At 47.7% G+C, this 19344-nt stretch overlaps 1 protein-coding gene across 2 annotated transcripts in view; it reads right to left on the bottom strand.

The window, feature by feature from the left end:
• Positions 1-1988: 1988 nt before the first annotated feature.
• Positions 1989-19344, bottom strand: part of MXI1 (MAX interactor 1, dimerization protein) — a 38085-nt gene continuing 20729 nt past the window's right edge. For both annotated transcript variants that reach the window (XM_069754272.1, XM_069754273.1), the window contains exons 2-6: positions 18649-18781; positions 13906-13935; positions 10823-10937; positions 10387-10558; positions 1989-9719 (exon numbers count right to left, since the gene is read on the bottom strand). In XM_069754272.1, coding sequence (XP_069610373.1) covers positions 9556-9719; positions 10387-10558; positions 10823-10937; positions 13906-13935; positions 18649-18781 — 614 coding nt within the window. In that variant the 3' untranslated portion in view covers positions 1989-9555. The remainder of the gene's footprint in view (positions 9720-10386; positions 10559-10822; positions 10938-13905; positions 13936-18648; positions 18782-19344) is intronic.

The raw sequence follows: 19344 nt of genomic DNA, 5'->3' as shown, positions 1-19344 counted from the left end.
CCCTATGTACAAGAATATAACTACTATAATACTGCTCCTATGTACAAGAATATAACTACTATAATACTGCTCCCTATGTACAAGAATATAACTACTATAATACTGCTCCTATGTACAAGAATATAACTACTATAATACTGCTCCTATGTACAAGAATATAACTACTATAATACTGCTCCTATGTACAAGAATATAACTACTATAATACTGCTCCTATGTACAAGAATATAACTACTATAATACTGCTGCTATATACAAGAATATAACTACTATAATACTGCTCCTATGTACAAGAATATAACTACTATAATACTGCTCCTATGTACAAGAATATAACTACTATAATACTGCTCCTACGTACGAGAATATAACCACTATAATACTGCTCCTCTGGATTAGCATAGCGCAGTGCCGCCTTGTGCTGGAGCAGGTGTGTTTCCCTTATTCTTTTTGGATTGCTCTGTTTTTCTTCTAGCGTTTCCAGTTTGTCCTTGTACAGTTTCTCATTAGCTGGCATAGCTGAGCCAGGACTACAGCAGTAAGATTTTAAGCTGAGGATTTGTGCTAATCTCAGGAGAATTTGTGCTGCACAGTAAAGTATCTGCTGTGTGGACAATGCTGATTATGTAATATCTTTTGGTTTTGTCCTTAGTGAACCTTAATAGAAGGAAATGGCCTGAAATTGTCTTAACCCGTCTGTTTGTCCTTAAGTCACTGGATTCAGTGGCTGCTCCATTGGATGTATATTCAGAGATATAGGAAAGCTTTGCTTCTAGCGTAGATTGCCACCTGACTCGCCATAGTATAGTGGCGCCCGTGCACTTTTCCTGATTTCATATACACACTTATAAATTAATAGTTTAGAACTTTAAAAAAAAAAAAAAAAACTCCATCAAAATCAATGCTTATCCAAACCTCATGAAATAGTTGTGGATTGTGGGATAATTTCTACTGCATGTACAGTAAAGAATCCAAAACCTCACAGCAAGAATCAATTGTCACTGCTCTTAAAGTAAAGAAGCCATAAAATTAAGAAAATCCAATCTCATTGCACCTATAGACTCTATGCATAATGTCTCCAGTCTTACAGTACTTTCCTATTTCCTTTGCTTGTACAGTGAAGAATCTAAAGTCCCAATGTTGATGTAATGTATCACTTATCTATCTTCTCCTATAGTAAAAGAAGATCATACTTTCACTGTTCGTTCAATAAAATGCCCGTAAGTATCACTAGTTGTGCGGTAAATAATCTACACTCGTACTGATTGTACCGCAAAGAATCCATGGTTTCCGTGCTTGTACAGTGCGTACAGGATGCTCCTTGTTGGTGTTACTAACTTAAGTGTAAAGACCATTATACAGATCTCTGTACATACACTGCACAAGTACAATAGTAAATGGGAGACAAAGTGTATCTCCTAATGGATTGCAAGATCCCAGCTGCTGCGCCACATCCGGTGCCGTGATGGCAGAGCGCTGCGCCACATCCGGTGCCGTGATGGCAGAGCGCTGCGCCACATCCGACGCCGTGATGGCAGAGCGCTGCGCCACATCCGGCGCCGTGATGGCAGAGCGCTGCGCCACATCCGGCGCCGTGATGGCAGAGCGCTGCGCCACATCCGGCGCCGTGATGGCAGAGCGCTGCGCCACATCCGGCGCCGTGATGGCAGAGCGCTGCGCCACATCCGGCGCCGTGATGGCAGAGCGCTGCGCCACATCCGGCGCCGTGATGGCAGAGCGCTGCGCCACATCCGGCGCCGTGATGGCAGAGCGCTGCGCCACATCCGGCGCCGTGATGGCAGAGCGCTGCGCCACATCCGATGCCGTGATGGCAGAGCGCTGCGCCACATCCGGTGCCGTGATCACAGCGTGCGTGCGGTGTTTCCCTGCGCCCCGGGGATGACACAGTCGCCGTGTACCCCCAGCATTACATTATCCTCCGCGCACCCAGATAAAGATAAAAAAGTTTAAATAAAAAACCATCACAATACAGAGACTTTTTTTTTATTGTTTTGTCCTTTCTTGGTTTCGCACCAGTTTACATAATGCATAAAAAAAAAAAAAAAAACTACTAGAATGAAATAAAATAATTAACAAGTTCGGCAATAATTTAGGCATTTCTATAAAGAATGTCTTTACCAACAGGGTAAGTTTTTTTTCTTATTTTACAGCAGAAATATTACAAAGGGGAAGGGAGAAAATGACAGTCGTGAAGTCAGACGAGAGGCGACATTTACCGTGTGCACACCATTCTAGAAGATTAGTCATTAATGCTGGAAATCAGAGTGATGGGGGGAGGGGATTTTTTTGTTGGATGCTTTAAAACAATTGAGGCATTTTTATAAACTAAGTTTTTCAAGTGGAAACTGCTAGTTAAAAAATTTTCTGGGAAGTTTTTCTTTTCTAAATGCGTTTTTTTTTTTTTTTTGCAGCCTTTGGATTGGACAGTGGTTAGAATGGAGCAGATTGCATCGGGAGCTGATCCCAAGAGGGGTCTTTTTTTTTTTTTTTTTTTTTTTAAATATCTTTAGAAAAAAATAAGGCTAAATAAATAATATCCGCTACAAAACTCTGTGTGAACATAGCCTAGTGATGATATAGGGCAATTCCACTCCTACCCGTATTATCCTCATGGTAATGGTATATTAATAATAATATTACGTATTATATTTTCTCATCTCTTATCGCTCATCATCGCTATGTATGATGCTATTATTCAGGTTGGGAAGTGACAATGTCTGTGCACATTTCTGCATCACTCTCCAGTCCCAATGGATGACGGCCTGATTATCTGTAGTGCATCAATATTAAATACTATAACACTGCCCCCTATGGGATAAAATGTGGAACCTCATCTGCCAGGACAATTTATGGACAACTGGAATTGCCCTTTAAATATTTTTTTTTTTTTGCAATGAAAGACAATAAAATTACCTTCTAAAATAGTAACTTGGCACCGCTCATCAGCACAACATGCGAAGTGAAGGATGGTTACATAAAAAGTGCACTATAATTTTATTAAAAACCAAAACCTTGGCGTAAAAGTTTCGTATCTTTTCAAATTATTAGTTGGATTTTTAGGATCTGTAAAAAAAAGCTTTAGCTTTCAGATGGAATGTTACATTGTGACCCCAGTTCATTAATAAAATTATATATATATATATATATATATATATATATATATATATATCCCTATTTAATTGCTGGCACCTCTGTCTGGGGAGTCGCATTATTTTAGTAATTGATATATTATTTATATCCCATTTGCGGGAGTTTCTGGCATTTCTGAAAGCCTTGAGGACCGAGGGCCCAAATTGTGCGACATTATAGCACGTGAATGGTGGCACATGGGGAACGTCGTGCGACTATAGACTTGGACGTATTCATTTTGGAGGGTGACGTCTGCTCCGTGGCCGCTACATTTTGGGGCAGTTGCATCTGGACATAATTACATTCAAAGAAATACTATGTCACGACTTTCAGTGTAGATCATCTAGCAATATAAAGGCCATGGACATTACATGATTTTTGCAATTGGTGTTTCATTTAAAAAAAAAAAAAAAATTTGCAAGCTTTGGCTACTGCAATTTTTTTTTTTTTTTCGCTGCACAATGCTGGCTACAGAATGAGTTAACCAAGAACAATCAGTGAGCTGGTCTATATGGGAGCTTGTATCTCTTTTATTCCGTATTTTGTCCACACGAAAGTTTAGCTGCACTTTCATGCCATCATAAAATCAGCTGAGAGACGAAAAAGTTACAAAGTGTCAAAACAAATTCGGTGATGGACAACGCATTCTGCAATACAGACGCTGGAGGAGGGAAACCACACAAAATTAGTAATAAATCCCGATTGTAAAAAATATTTTTAGCTCCAAATACAACAACTTAACTAAAGGAAAAAAAAAATTGCCCCCATATCCTTAAAGACTAGTGCAAAACGCTGGAGACTGCAGAGCACAAAAGCTGCTTTCTCAAGGATTTCACGGTGTGTGGGGGGTACAGAAGCGGAAGGGGGGATAGAGATGCAGAGGGGGGTACAGAAGCGGAAGGTGGGGTACAGAAGCAGGAGGGGGATAGAGATACAGAGGGGGTATAGAAGCAGAAGGGGGGGATATAGAAGCAGAGGGGGGCACAGAAGCAGAAGGGGGATACAGAAGCGGAGGGGGATAGAGATGCAGAGGGGGGTACAGAAGCGGAAGGGGGGGTACAGAAGCAGGAGGGGGATAGAGATACAGAGGGGGTATAGAAGCAGAAGGGGGGGATATAGAAGCAGAGGGGGGCACAGAAGCAGAAGGGGGATACAGAAGCGGAGGGGGATAGAGATGCAGAGGGGGGTATAGAAGCGGAAGGGGGTATAGAAGCGGAAGGTGGGAATATAGAAGCAGAGGGGGGTACAGAAGCGGAGGGGGATAGAAGCGGAAGGGGGGGATAGAGATGCAGAGGGCGGTATAGAAGCGGAAGGGGGGGATATAGAAGCAGAGGGGGGTATAGAAGCGGAAGGGGGGGATATAGAAGCAGAGGGGGGTATAGAAGCGGAAGGTGGGGTACAGAAACGGGGGGGGGGGTGATATAGAAGCGGACCGACTCAGCTGACCATAGCTCACTAGCGCTGTGGTTGAACTATAACCGCTCTAAGAAGCAGCGAGAAGAATCATCTAAATGCACATCGACATAAATAGTAAATATTTAGTAAATCAAAAAGTGCAAAATGGGGAAAAAATAAAAAAATTAAACTAAAGTAACATTTTGGGTTTTGCACCGGGACGTTCAGGAGCGATGTCTGAGTAGACAGTGGGGGGATAACATAACTCTCAGGATTACTGGATGTTCAGACCCCAAGAACCAGGTCACTGCTCTAATCTGTGGCTTATTGATACACCAGACACAATGTATCGCGTTTTTAGAGGGCTACTAACAGGAAAGCCTCGCACCTCGGCGAGGTCACAAGTCGCTGGTGGACTCGGGATATAACTACGTAGCGGTCAGATCACCATCTGATGGAGGCACATCCATTAAGTGAACACATGGGGGTTGGTGGGGGGTCGATAGTCTGATTTTTGGGGGGGTTTTTTTAGACTGTTCTGTCATTTTTTAATCTAATTTTCCCTCTGGATCCTTGCTATTAACCTAAAATATAAGTTATCAATGATCATTACTATTCACAAATGGCCGTCATCATTAGTATCTGTAACCCGGGTATCACTGTAGATACGTTCCTGTATCTGCCTCTTTAAAAGGGTGTGGATACTTTTGCAACCAAAACTTATTGCTCTGATGCACTTTAAAAAAAAAAAAGAATTTTGCAACTGGAATCTGGATTTAAAAAACCCACAATCATCTACCATTTTAAGTATGCAGCTCCTAGGCAGAGATACGTGTCTCCACAGTTACAGACAACTAATCCTGGAGTCAATGTGTCACTTCTTTAGGTTTCCCTTCTCTGAAGGTGGGAGTAACATTTCACAGTTTTGTTTGCCATCTGTTACCATGGAGACATGTATCTCTGCTTAGGAGCTGTATACACAAATGAAAATTCAGGGTTGAATTTAAAAAAAATGCATTGGTGCAGTATAAAAATATATACATTGTCATAATCATGCACACTCAACCAATCTGAGCATGCATTTTTATGGACAGTCTTGTTTGTCAGCGGTGAACAACCTCATACCAGACCATCACTTTACATTATTTGGTCTTCTAAAATCCAGAGTATTAGTTTTAGTGTAAATCATTCCTTCCACCCCACAGTAAAACCCTAAAGAAAATACAAGAGAAATAAAATCAAAATTACACAATGAACCTAAAAACCACTACCGGATAGAAGAGTCTTAGAAGGCGCAGGACTTCACAAGCAGAAAAAAAAAAGGAAAAAAAAAAAAAAACGGATCGCGACGTCACGCAACTTACAAAGTTGAACATTTACTTGTCTAGATGACAGTGTGACGAAACAGCAGCCGCCCACGGACCGAGCGACCTTGCACTGCAAGCTACAATTAGTGTTCTCATTTCCCGCAAAGACAGCGGATCAGTGCTCGTGTGACCCTGGGAATCGGGAGCATTAGAAGGGTCCGGATTCAAGATGGTCACATCGTGGACATGAAGGAAACACTGTTAAAAGATTCCATTATATGGAATTATATAGAACTGAACCCAATGTCGAAGCAAAGCGGTCACCAGAACGTTACCTACTGTGTAAACCAGGCTTTTGTTGGAAGTATTTTTAATTTTTTTCCCATACTACAATCGGCCTTAATAAAAAATGTTGCAATTTTCAAACTGATCATTGGGGCTAGTTCAGACATCACATGTACATTAGCCACATTCAACAGACTCTGAGCCTATCTTTTGTATTGAGCCATCTCATGAGCGTGTACAAAAGTCATTATGAAGGGAGGAGGAGGAGGTAAGCTGTGACATCACCTATTGTGAATGGTTGATCATGTGTTATCTACTGTATATAGAGGTGTTATCAGTCATTATACAGGAGGAGGAGGTGAGCTGTGACATCAACTATTGTGAATGGTGGATCCTGTGTTATCTACTGTATATAGAGGTGTTATTAGTCATTGTACAGGAGGGGGAGGTGAGCTGTGACATCACCTATTGTGAATGGTGGATCCTGTATTATCCACTGTATATAGAGGTGTTATTAGTCATTGTACAGGAGGAGGAGGTGACCTGTGACATCACCTACTGTGAATGGATCCTGTGTTATCTTCTGTATATAGAGGTGTTATCAGTCATTGTACAGGAGGAGGAGGTGAGCTGTGACATCACCTACTGTGAATGGATCCTGTGTTATCTTCTGTATATAGAGGTGTTATCAGTCATTGTACAGGAGGAGGAGGTGAGCTGTGACATCACATACTGATAGGGAATCTAGATTGTGAGCCCCATCGGGGACAGTGATGACAATGTGTGCAAAACTGTAAAGCGCTGCGGAATATGTTAGTGCTATATAAAAATAAAGATTATTATCATATTGTGAATAGTTAATCCTGTGTTAGCTACTGTATATAGAGGTGTTATCATTCATTGTACAGGAGGAGGAGGTGAGCTGTGACATCACCTATTGTGAATAGTGGATCCTGTGATATCAGCTGTGTACTGAGGTGTTGTGTGTCATTGTAATCCTGCCCATGATGATAATGAAGCTGCTGAAAACTCTTTCTGAAAGGACAAGAAGTAGAAGTCTAGAAAAGCCCGATTGGTCAGTGTGAAAATTACAAGATTACTTAATTTTGCTTAATAAAGATTGATATGAAAACAAAATTACGTTTGCCAAAAATGTTTAAAAATTACATGTAGCACAAAAAAAACAACCTAATTTTAACACTAGATCACTTTTTCTGGTGATTGCTTCTCTTTAAAAGGTCATCTCCACCTAAATTTAGTTTAAGAAAAAAAATCTCATTAGTAATGCAGATGATATGGTGAATGGCAAGTCACGGCTGCTGCTTCCATCACAGCTGGCAACTGTGGACGTGAGTCATGTGGGTCATATTGGCTGCAGGGTGCCAAATATCTGGAGTGGTCGGCCACCAGTCATGTCAGGCAATCTGCTGCTGCCGCCGCCTTATTAATCAGAATTTTTTTTAAACTTAGGCAGAGAACTCCCTTTAAACTATCAACCAAATGCTTGTTGGTTACGGAAATGGCTCAGGCGGTGCAGTTATAGAAGAAGTGCCACAGGTTCTGCGCATGCTATAACGAGGCCATCCTGGGGCTTGTAGTTCTGCCAGAGTTTTGTCTAGTGCATCCAAAATAAAAGTTCGAAAAATAAAAGTTATCTAGTGAATAGTGACACATCTAAATGTGATACCATCCCAAAGTCACCAAGTGTGGACGTTACAGCACGAGTTGCCAGGTACCGGGTCATTAGAGGTTGAGAAGATCAGAGGCTGGGACAAACTTCTTGAAAACTTGGCTCATGCAAGTGTAGAAACTTTTTGCTGGTAGATTGAATGAGTATAAAGGACCATCTCAGGAAGGAACTAAAGAATAATAACCGGTCTCCGGAATGAAGGGTACTACAAGACCCAGCAGAGAGCACGCCGTTGACCACAATGAGGAAATTCTTTTTGTTTTACACCATTCCATGGTGAGTTTGTATAAAAGTCTTCTAAGATGCCGAATTAAGGCAAAGACCACGTGACAATGAATCTCATCTTCAAAGACAACATACAGATCTGTATGGAAAACGTAACACCGTAGGCAGTTGTGCTAAAAAAAGTTTAGACCGTAATGATCTCCGACCCTGCGGGAGTTGTGTGGTCTTCAGGGAATGCCCTTATTAAGAGAATGAGCTGGTCAAAAGTGGCTTTTCTTTTTTTGGTCCAGCAAAACAGAAGAAAATCCCGTACAACTGTCCAACTCCATTCAGGACTGGAGATCTGGAGGAACCAAAATTTTGATTGAATCCAATAGTGCAGAACTAGGGAGCGCGGGGAGAGAGTCTGATCCACTGGTGTCAGCGCAGGACTCTTATGCCTGGGCAGAGAATGATCCACTGGTGTCAGCGCAGGACTCTTATGCCTGGGCAGAGAATGATCCACTGGTGTCAGCGCAGGACTCTTATGCCTGGGCAGAGAATGATCCACTGGTGTCAGCGCAGGACTCTTAGGCTTGGGCAGAGAGTGATCCACTGGTGTCAGGGCAGGACTCTTATGCCCGGGCAGAGAGAGATCCACTGGTGTCAGCGCAGGACTCTTAGGCGCGGGCAGCGAGTCTGATCCACTGCCGTCAGCCCAGGACTCTTAGGCGCGGGCAGCGAGTCTGATCCACTGCCGTCAGCCCAGGACTCTTAGGCGCGGGCAGCGAGTCTGATCCACTGCCGTCAGCCCAGGACTCTTAGGCGCGGGCAGCGAGTCTGATCCACTGCCGTCAGCCCAGGACTCTTAGGCTCGGGCAGCGAGTCTGATCCACTGCCGTCAGCCCAGGACTCTTAGGCTCGGGCAGCGAGTCTGATCCACTGCCTCAGCCAAAGATCCTTAGGCGCAGGCAGTGAGTCTGATTCACTGCCGTCAGCCCAGGACTCTTAGGCGCGGGCAGCGAGTCTGATCCACCGGTGTCAGCGCAGGACTCTTAGGCTCGAGCAGAGAGCCTCATCCACTGCCGTCAGCCCAGGACTCTTAGGCGCGGGCAGCGAGTCTGATCCACTGGTGTCAGCCCAGGACTCTTAGGCGCGGGCAGCGAGTCTGATCCACTGCCGTCAGCCCAGGACTCTTAGGCTCGGGCAGCGAGTCTGATCCACTGCCTCAGCCAAAGATCCTTAGGCGCAGGCAGTGAGTCTGATTCACTGCCGTCAGCCCAGGACTCTTAGGCGCGGGCAGCGAGTCTGATCCACCGGTGTCAGCGCAGGACTCTTAGGCTCGAGCAGAGAGCCTCATCCACTGCCGTCAGCCCAGGACTCTTAGGCGCGGGCAGCGAATTGGGTCCACTGCCGCCAGCCCAGGACTCTTGGGCGCGGGCAGCAAGTCTGATCCACCAGTGTCAGCCCAGGACTCTTAGGCGCGGGCAGCAAGTTGGATCCACTGCCGTCAGCCCAGGACTCTTAGGAGTGGTATAGCAGCTTGATACTAGCACTGGAATATCCTTCATCACTGCCCAGGCTCTGCCGGCTGTTGTGGTCGTCCAGGTCACTGATGCTGGTGCTGCTAGAACTGTCCACTTCTAAGTTGGAGAATTCTGTGCTTTCGATGTCCACCTCGATCTCTTCTGTTGGAGAAATAGAACATAATTAATTATGGTGACTCCGTAGGAAAATATTCCTGACCTTCATCACTGCATGTGGGCACAGGGCGTCCGGATCATGCTACAATGTCTACCCTGGGCGTATGGGTTCGGACCAGAGGCATTACCATTTCCAACCACCCAGTGTACGGGCACTGCAGCACAGGAAGACGCAGTGCCAAACCCATGCTGCTGCCCCTTCAATGATCAGAGTGATATAATCTATATATATAATTGTCTAAGGGTTTTTCCGTCTGTCTTTCTGTCTGTCCTGGAAATCCTGCGTCTCTGATTGGTCGAGGCCGCCAGGCCTCGACCAATCAGCGACAGGCACAGCGACGATGATGTCATAAAGGACGTAGACATCCCGCGTCTCTGATTGGTCGAGGCCGCCAGGCCTCGACCAATCAGCAACGGGCACAGCGACGATGATGTCATAATGGTTGCCATGGCGACGATGATGTCATAAAGGTTGCCTCGACCAATCAGCGACGGGCACAGTCTGCCGCGAATTCTGGAATCATCATTGTCCATATACTACGGGGACATGCATATTCTAGAATACCCGATGCGTTAGAATCGGGCCACAATCTAGTATTCTATAAGAAGGGCAGATTTTATAACAGAGGAATTACCCTTTCATCAGTCTCACCTCGTTCGGAGTCAGACCGGTCAGACGACATGCTGGAGCCGACACTGTCCGCTCGCATGCGCTCCGGCTCCCCACAGCCCTGCAGCTGCTCCAACCTTCTCTTCAAAAACCGCTGCTCCCTTTCCAACATCTCCATCTGATGTTGGCCCTTCCGCGCTGAATCTTCAAGTTTCTGCAGGGATATAAAAAAAATGGACTTTACACCCCCAAAAATGACATCACTGATCTCGAATCCCAGGGGACGACCTTTCCTCTTAGTATAAAAGACGTGAATGTTCGAGGCTGAGACTTGTCAGGCCCCGTGCACCCAACCTAACTGATGGAGGATTTCACATCCTCTAGCGCCCTCATACTTAGGTGAAATTCCCGGGACGCAGATCTGCCCCCCACCCTCCTTCCCTCCACCACCATGACACGTGATGCCCGCTCTCCACACCTTGATGTGCAGTTTGGCTTTGTTTAGTAGCCCCAGGGTGGTGTGCCTGGCGCTGTCGTCCTCTAGGGGTATAAGGTCCTTCAGCCGCTCTAGGCAGAGTCGTAGGTGGGCCCTCCTGAAAAACAAAAGTGATGCACCTGACACATGATTTCTCGGAGATTAATTAAAGGAATTGTCCACTACTTTTTATTGGAAAAAAAGAGACATATTGGGCTCAACACGTCGTTCGATTTTCAGTGCTGAAACCGCTGGTGACCGCAGAACTCCAGACAGACAAGAATAGGGTGATCCTCGGCACAACCATGTAGTGATAGAGAAATCTGTTTTATTACTGGATGGTTGTGCCGGGGATCACCCTATTCTTGTCTACTTTTATATTGATGTCCTATCCTGAGGACAACAATATCAGATCTGTGGAGGTGCGACACCCGGCAACGCCACTGATCAGCTGTGCCTGGTGATGGCCGGATGTGACCAGATGCAGATCTGCACTGCACAATCGACAGCTGCGTTGGGGTTCTGCGCGGCTGGGGTGGGGTGCTGCGCACATGCCATGGGGTACTGCACGAATGTGGTGTGCGCGGATGCCGTGGAGTGCTGTGTGGCTGCTGTGGGGTGCTGTGCAGCTACCGTGGGGTACTGCACAGATGCCGTGGGGTACTGCACAGAGGCCGTGGGGTGCTACTGATAATGTGTGCAAAACTGTAAAGCGCTGCGGAATATGTTAGCGCTATATAAAAATAAAGATTATTATTATTATTACTGCACAAAGGCCATGAGGTACTGCGTGGCTGTGGTGGGGTACTGCGCAGATGCCATGGGGTAGTGGGCAGATGCCATGGGGTACTGCGCAGATGCCTTTCTACGGCCACCACACAGTTCACAATGCTGTGCCGCTCTCTAACTGATCACATCCAACCGGACCAGGAACAGTTGATCAGTGGAGGTTGTTTGGTGTCTGACAATCTTAAGAAGGGCTGAAACCTCTTTTCCTGCCGGAATTATTTCTATTTGCATAAATACATTTAAGAAGAGAATCCCCTAAAGTCTTCCCCCATCCGCGCTGGCCCAGGGGTGACCACAGATCACGGCCCCTCGTCCACTGTCCTGTTCCCGTCTCTGTTCTCACTAGTAGATTATTTTTATTCCATTTTTATTAGCTCCAAAGCGGTCACCAGTTGCCAAAGAATTTCACTCCGAGCCTCTATCTGTACAGGACACACCTGGCGCGGCGCCCGGACTACGCCTGACCTGTCCGGAACACTCCATGTTACCAAACTGGAGGCCAATGTTTCACGTAAAAGTGACGGAACACAAGAAAACGTGACTAGTTCTATAGGACACTGGTGAAGAGGAGCGACTACTGACAAGACGCCATTACAGCCCCACGAGGATCGTCACCGAGAGCAAGTAGGAAGCAACCAATATGGGGGCCACGAAGAGCCGGGATACAATGTAACGACTGCTGTAAGACGGCAGCATCAATGCAACGCTGAGCTCCGTCATCCACAGCTTCATCATCATCCTCATCATCATTCCTTCTGTCTATTGGTCATTGTGGTTATTCACAGCTCCCCCATAGAATGAGGTGTGAGGCTCCCCACGCCCCCAGTCTCCCCACGCCCCCAGTCTCCCCACGCCTCCAGTCTCCCCACGCCCCCAGTCTCCCCACGCCCCCAGTCTCCCCACGCCCCCAGTCTGCCCACGCCTCCAGTCTCCCCACGCCCCCAGTCTCCCCACGCCCCCAGTCTCCCCACGCCCCCAGTCTCCCCACGCCCCCAGTCTCCCCACGCCCCCAGTCTCCCCACGCCCCCAGTCTCCCCACGCCCCCAGTCTCCCCACGCCTCCAGTCTCCCCACGCCCCCAGTCTCCCCACGCCTCCAGTCTCCCCACGCCCCCAGTCTCCCCACGCCCAGTCTGCCCACGCCCCCAGTCTCCCTACGCCCAGTCTGCCCACGCCTCCAGTCTCCCCACGCCCCCAGTCTCCCCACGCCCCCAGTCTCCCCACGCCCCCAGTCTGCCCACGCCCCCAGTCTCCCCACGCCCAGTCTGCCCACGCCCAGTCTGCCCACGCCTCCAGTCTCCCCACGCCCCCAGTCTCCCCACGCCCCCAGTCTGCCCACGCCCCCAGTCTGCCCACGCCCCCAGTCTCCCCACGCCCCCAGTCTCCCCACGCCCCCAGTCTCCCCACGCCTCCAGTCTCCCCACGCCTCCAGTCTGCCCACGCCTCCAGTCTCCCCACGCCCCCAGTCTCCCCACGCCCCCAGTCTCCCCACGCCCCCAGTCTGCCCACGCCCCCAGTCTCCCCACGCCCAGTCTGCCCACGCCCAGTCTGCCCACGCCTCCAGTCTCCCCACGCCCCCAGTCTCCCCACGCCCCCAGTCTGCCCACGCCCCCAGTCTGCCCACGCCCCCAGTCTCCCCACGCCCCCAGTCTCCCCACGCCCCCAGTCTCCCCACGCCTCCAGTCTCCCCACGCCTCCAGTCTCCCCACGCCCCCAGTCTCCCCACGCCTCCAGTCTCCCCATACATTATTACTGACCATTATTTCATCGTTTGTTGTTTCTTACAAAAGATTTAGAGGAAAAAAAAAAAAAAAAAAAATCTTTGAAAACAATTATTTTGCAGACTGATATATAGGAGTCATCTTACATATACCACAACCGGTGGGAGTTAGTATAAGTTATGGGGGGGGTTGCCTCATATATATTTTATGGGGAGGGGGTCGCCTGATCTTGTAATAACTCCCCCCTCGGTGATTATAAAATGTTTATTATTCTAGATATTTCCCTAATAAATCATCGGACACAGGGACAACGTGTAATAAATCCCGTGACCCCGTCCTGACCTCGCGCCCCCCCAGCCTCCCACATTCCTCCAGCCCTCACTCCCCCTGCGGACCCCCGCCTCCGGCACACAGCCCCTGCATTCTCAGAGTTTCTCACATTAGCCCAGATCCAGAGGAGGATGAGGGTTATCATCACTGCCCCCCCCCCCCCCCCCCGCCGCCTGTCACCCAGCTTTCCCCGACTCCTGAGAGACAAATCCCACATGCAGCCATTATGTATCTATCAGCCGACTCACCGATTCTTCTCCAGCTCGTTGTGCGTCGACCTGAAGAAAGAGGAAGAAATAATATCAGTAACAAGCAATGATGGGGGTTGTAGTGCTGCGCAGCTCTGGAGAATGTATCACACACGAAAAGCTTAGATGTAACTGTGTAACCAGCAGGATCACACATAATGGCTTAGATACAGCAGCTCAGCAGACTATCACACATGGGCATAGATGCAGCACACAGTATCACACATGAGGGGCTTAGATGCAGCAGTCAGTATCACACATGAGGGGCTTAGATGCAGCAGTCAGTATCACACATGAGGGGCTTAGATGCAGCAGTCAGTATCACACATGAGGGGCTTAGATGCAGCACACAGTAGCACACATGAGGGGCTTAGATGCAGCAGTCAGTATCACACATGAGGGGCTTAGATGCAGCAGACTAACACAAATGAGGGGCTTAGATACAGCAGCTCAGCAGACTATTACATGGGCATAGATGCAGCACACTATCACATGAGGGGCTTAGATACAGCAGACAGTATCACACATGATGCGCTTAGATGCAGCAGACAGTAACAAATGAGGGGCTTAGATACAGCAGACAATATCGCACATGATGTGCTTAGATACAGCAGACAGTATCACACATGAGGGGCTTAGATGCAGCCGACAGCATCACGCATGGGCTTAGATACAGCAGCTCAGCAAACAGTATCACACGAGAGGCTTAGATGCAGCAGTCAGTATCACACATGTTGGGCTTTGATGCAGCAATCAGTATCACACATGTTGGGCTTAGATGCAGCACACAGTATCACACATGATGGGCTTAGATACAGCAGACAGTACCACACATGATGGACTTAGATGCAGCAGACAGCATCACACATGGGCTTAGATATAGCAGCTCAGCAAACAGTATCACACATGGGCATAAATGCAGCAGACATGATGCGCCTAGATGCAGAAGACCGTATCACACATGATGGGCTTACATACAGCAGTCAGTATCACACGTTGGGCTTAGATGCCGCAGACAGCATCACACATGGGCTTAGATGCCACAGACAGCATCACACATGAGGGGCTTAGATGCCACAGACAGCATCACACATGGGCTTAGATGCAGCAGCCAGTATCGCACATGATGCGCTTAGATACAGCAGACCGTATCACACATGATGGGCTTAGATGCAGCCGTCAGTATCACACATGATGGGCTTAGATGCAGCTCTCAGTATCACACATGATGGGCTTAGATACAGCAGACAGTATCATACATGAGAGGCTTAGATGCAGCAGTATCACACATGAGGGGCTTAGATACAGCAGACAGTATCATACATGAGAGGCTTAGATGCAGCAGTATCACACATGAGGGGCTTAGATACAGCAGACAGTATCATACATGAGAGGCTTAGATGCAGCACACAGTACCACACATGATGGGCTTAGATACAGCAGCCAGTATCACACATGATGGGCTTAGATGCAGCAGACAGTATCATACATGAGAGGCTTAGATGCAGCACACAGTACCACACATGAGAGGCTTAGATGCAGCACACAGTACCACACATGATGGGCTTAGATACAGCAGCCAGTATCACACATGATGGGCTTAGATGCAGCAGACAGTATCATACATGAGAGGCTTAGGTGCAGCAGTATCACACACGAGGGGCTTAGATGCAGCCGTCAGTACCACACATGAGGGGCTTAGATACAGCAGCCAGTATCACACATGATGGGCTTAGATGCAGCAGACAGTATCATACATGAGAGGCTTAGGTGCAGCAGTATCACACACGAGGGGCTTAGATGCAGCCGTCAGTACCACACATGAGGGGCTTAGATGCAGCCGTCAGTACCACACATGAGGGGCTTAGATACAGCAGACAGTATCACACATGAGGGGCTTAGATGCAGCAGACAGTATCATACATGAGAGGCTTAGGTGCAGCAGTATCACACACGAGGGGCTTAGATGCAGCCGTCAGTACCACACATGAGGGGCTTAGATGCAGCAGACAGTATCACACATGAGGGGCTTAGATGCAGCAGACAGTATCATACATGAGAGGCTTAGGTGCAGCAGTATCACACACGAGGGGCTTAGATGCAGCCGTCAGTACCACACATGAGGGGCTTAGATACAGCAGACAGTATCACACACGAGGGGCTTAGGTGCAGCAGTATCACACATGAGGGGCTTAGATACAGCAGACAGTAGATACAGCCGCCCCTTCGCTCTTGGAGGGGTCTCAGGACATCTTGTATGACAGAGTTCACTTGAGGTTAGAGGATGCAGAATAACCGGACCCGGGGACATAAGCCGCCTCGTACAGTAACCGGCCCCAAATATCACAGCAGGCGGACGACAGCGCCGATCCCTCCGGGGGCATAAACCTGCAGGACGCGGCCCCCTCCCTGTATGGGACTGGGGTACCATGAGGTCACACAGCCCAAGATGAAGGAGCCAAAAAACGCTGAGTGGAAAATCTCCATCACTGGGGGTTTGTGTTTTTCTGGGCTGCAGTAGATACAGATTATCTCCCATCTGGAATCACTTTGCTCCACGTTTAACCCTCCTGCTGCCGAGGAGGCCGGAATGGTGACTGTGGGGCAGATGCAGCAGAGCCGAGCTTGTCGTGATCCCATCAGTGCTGCTCCCAAACTTATTAACATGGTAAACTCGGCCATTCGAATTGGATTCCTCAATATTGGGCCATCTCTCCATCCCTGTTCTTTTCCATTGATTCAAGAGTCGTAAAAAAGACCCCAAATAAGAGCAGGAAATCCTTGATATAAAAGAACTGCAGACACAATGTTCATATCCAGAAATAAAGGCCAAATCTCCCGGGAAAAAAATCAGAGACAACTCTACCCAGCATTGTCCACTCTCAAATATTAGTGGTCGCTGATATCATTTCCTGCTGTCATACAGTATAGAGTCATATAGAGTCACGCCGAGAAGTAGCAAAACAGGAAACCCGAATACTGCCGCAGAAAACTGCAGCTTTTACATAGAAGCAGGTCCTTGTACATTAGAGCACTGCTTACATATTCTCCAGAGCTGCACTCACTATTCTGCTGGTGCAGTCACTGTGTACATACATTACTGATCCTGAGTTACCTCCTGTATTATACTTCAGAGCTGCACTCACTATTCTGCTGGTGCAGTCACTGTGTACATACATTACATTACTGATCCTGAGTTACCTCCTGTATTATACTCCAGAGCTGCACTCACTATTCTGCTGGTGCAGTCACTGTGTACATACATTACTGATCCTGAGTTACCTCCTGTATTATACTCCAGAGCTGCACTCACTATTCTGCTGGTGCAGTCACTGTGTACATACATTACATTACTGATCCTGAGTTACCTCCTGTATTATACTCCAGAGCTGCACTCACTATTCTGCTGGTGCAGTCACTGTGTACATACATTACTGATCCTGAGTTACATCCTGTATTATACCCCAGAGCTGCACTCACTATTCTGCTGGTGCAGTCACTGTGTACATACATTACATTACTGATCCTGAGTTACATCCTGTATTATACTCCAGAGCTGCACTCACTATTCTGCTGGTGCAGTCACTGTGTACATACATTACATTACTGATCCTGAGTTACATCCTGTATTATACTCCAGAGCTGCACTCACTATTCTGCTGGTGCAGTCACTGTGTACAGACATTACATTACTGATCCGGAGTTACCTCCTGTATTATACTCCAGAGCTGCACTCACTATTCTGCTGGTATTTATTTACTGTTGAGTGAATTGCTGTTGATCTTAGTGTAGGGTCTCGCTGGACAATGAGGATCGGGGACGTTGGTTGTGATCTTGGATTGTTCATCTTTGCAGGATGCGGCCGGGTCCGGTCGTGGAGGCGGGGGGAATTGGGGTGTCTGTCCCTGGGGGGTGTCTGTCCCTGTGGGGTGTCTGTCCCTGGGGGGTGTCTGTCCCTGGGGGGTGTCTGTCCCTGGGGGGTGTCTGTCCCTGGGGGGGTGTCTGTCCCTGGGGGGGTGTCTGTCCCTGGGGGGGTGTCTGTCCCTGGGGGGGTGTCTGTCCCTGGGGGGGTGTCCTCATATAATGCTGGGCAGCCGCCTGATACAATAGTATGAGTGTGTCCAATAGGCTGTGGTGGACTACAAGTATATGTGTGATTGGCGCCTTATCGGTGTGCACTTATAATACCCATATGATGGATGATGGGAGTGTGAGTAGTTGTCCACCAGTACATACACCTGTACTCACGCCGCCATCCTGCAGGTTTCTAGTATGTGACCCCATATTGCTGTACGGCCTCTTCTTTTCTTTGATGCTTTTTTGGATTTTATCGCTCTGCCTAGATCCCTGTATTCTGGGAACAATGGTCTTCACACCAGGTGGGGGGGTACAGTCATCTGATGAGTTAGCCGCCGCACTGTATGGTAGGCGCTCGGCCAAGGATCTAGTCACCAGCTTGCTGATGGTTTCCAATAACATCTATCAGCATTACACCTGCAGCTTAGGAATATAATAGGACTGGGGTAAATGTGGAGCCAGAAATTGCCCAAGAAAGAGAACGGCAATGCAGATTCATTAACACAACTAGTCAGGTGGACGAGTGAGCGCTGTGGGCGACAACCCTACGGGGGCGACAATGGCGACCCAGGAACCAAAGGAGCCTAGCAGAACTTCTACCAATAGGACAGAACGTGGGGGATTGGGGAGCCCCCATTCTGTATTACACACCAGATCGGTTCTTACCGGTTTGTGCTGCTTCCTAGATTACTACTTCCACTGCTGCTGCACCTCTTGGATTTTAGTCTTCGTGTTTTTAGCCTGTGAAGGTCTGAGCTGTCTCCAGAGGGGAAGCTGGAGGCGTAGCCATGTTCACACTCTGCGGACAGAAAAATCAGGAGTAAGAATCTGTGCTAGAACAATGGCCGTGGTAGTGCTGGGACTTGTAGTTTTCCCATTTGTTTTCACTTGATCAATTAATTCTGCGACAGCTGGACAACACATCATCAATTGCCACCATTAAAGCTCCCACAAAAAAAAAATGAAATAATAAATGTGTAATCAGTGGGATTATGGATAATCGGATGGTCGATTAGGGGTCTGATCTTCTATATAAATGAGATACATTGTTGCACTTTTATAAAGGATACAGAAAGTTACATTATTAATATATAATGATGTTTTTTTCCGTCTCCAGGCGTGAACACTTTGTATCCATCACCTACATCTTCACAATCAGAACTCTGTACCATCCACCCTTCACAAACTGAGTCACCACATAGGGACCTGTGCACGGGCATGAGTGCCAAGCGTCGTGCCATCTGGGGCGTCGTCTGACACCCGACACACAAGAAAGTCACACAATCCCCCCTGCTACTTACTCACACATATATTTATAGCATTTCACCTAAAAACCACACATTACCCCTGAGTGTCCAACAC

The sequence above is a fragment of the Ranitomeya imitator genome, chromosome 2 (assembly GCF_032444005.1).
Source record: "Ranitomeya imitator isolate aRanImi1 chromosome 2, aRanImi1.pri, whole genome shotgun sequence".
Classification (NCBI taxonomy): domain Eukaryota; kingdom Metazoa; phylum Chordata; class Amphibia; order Anura; family Dendrobatidae; genus Ranitomeya; species Ranitomeya imitator.
This window is presented reverse-complemented; position numbering and strand designations above follow the sequence as displayed.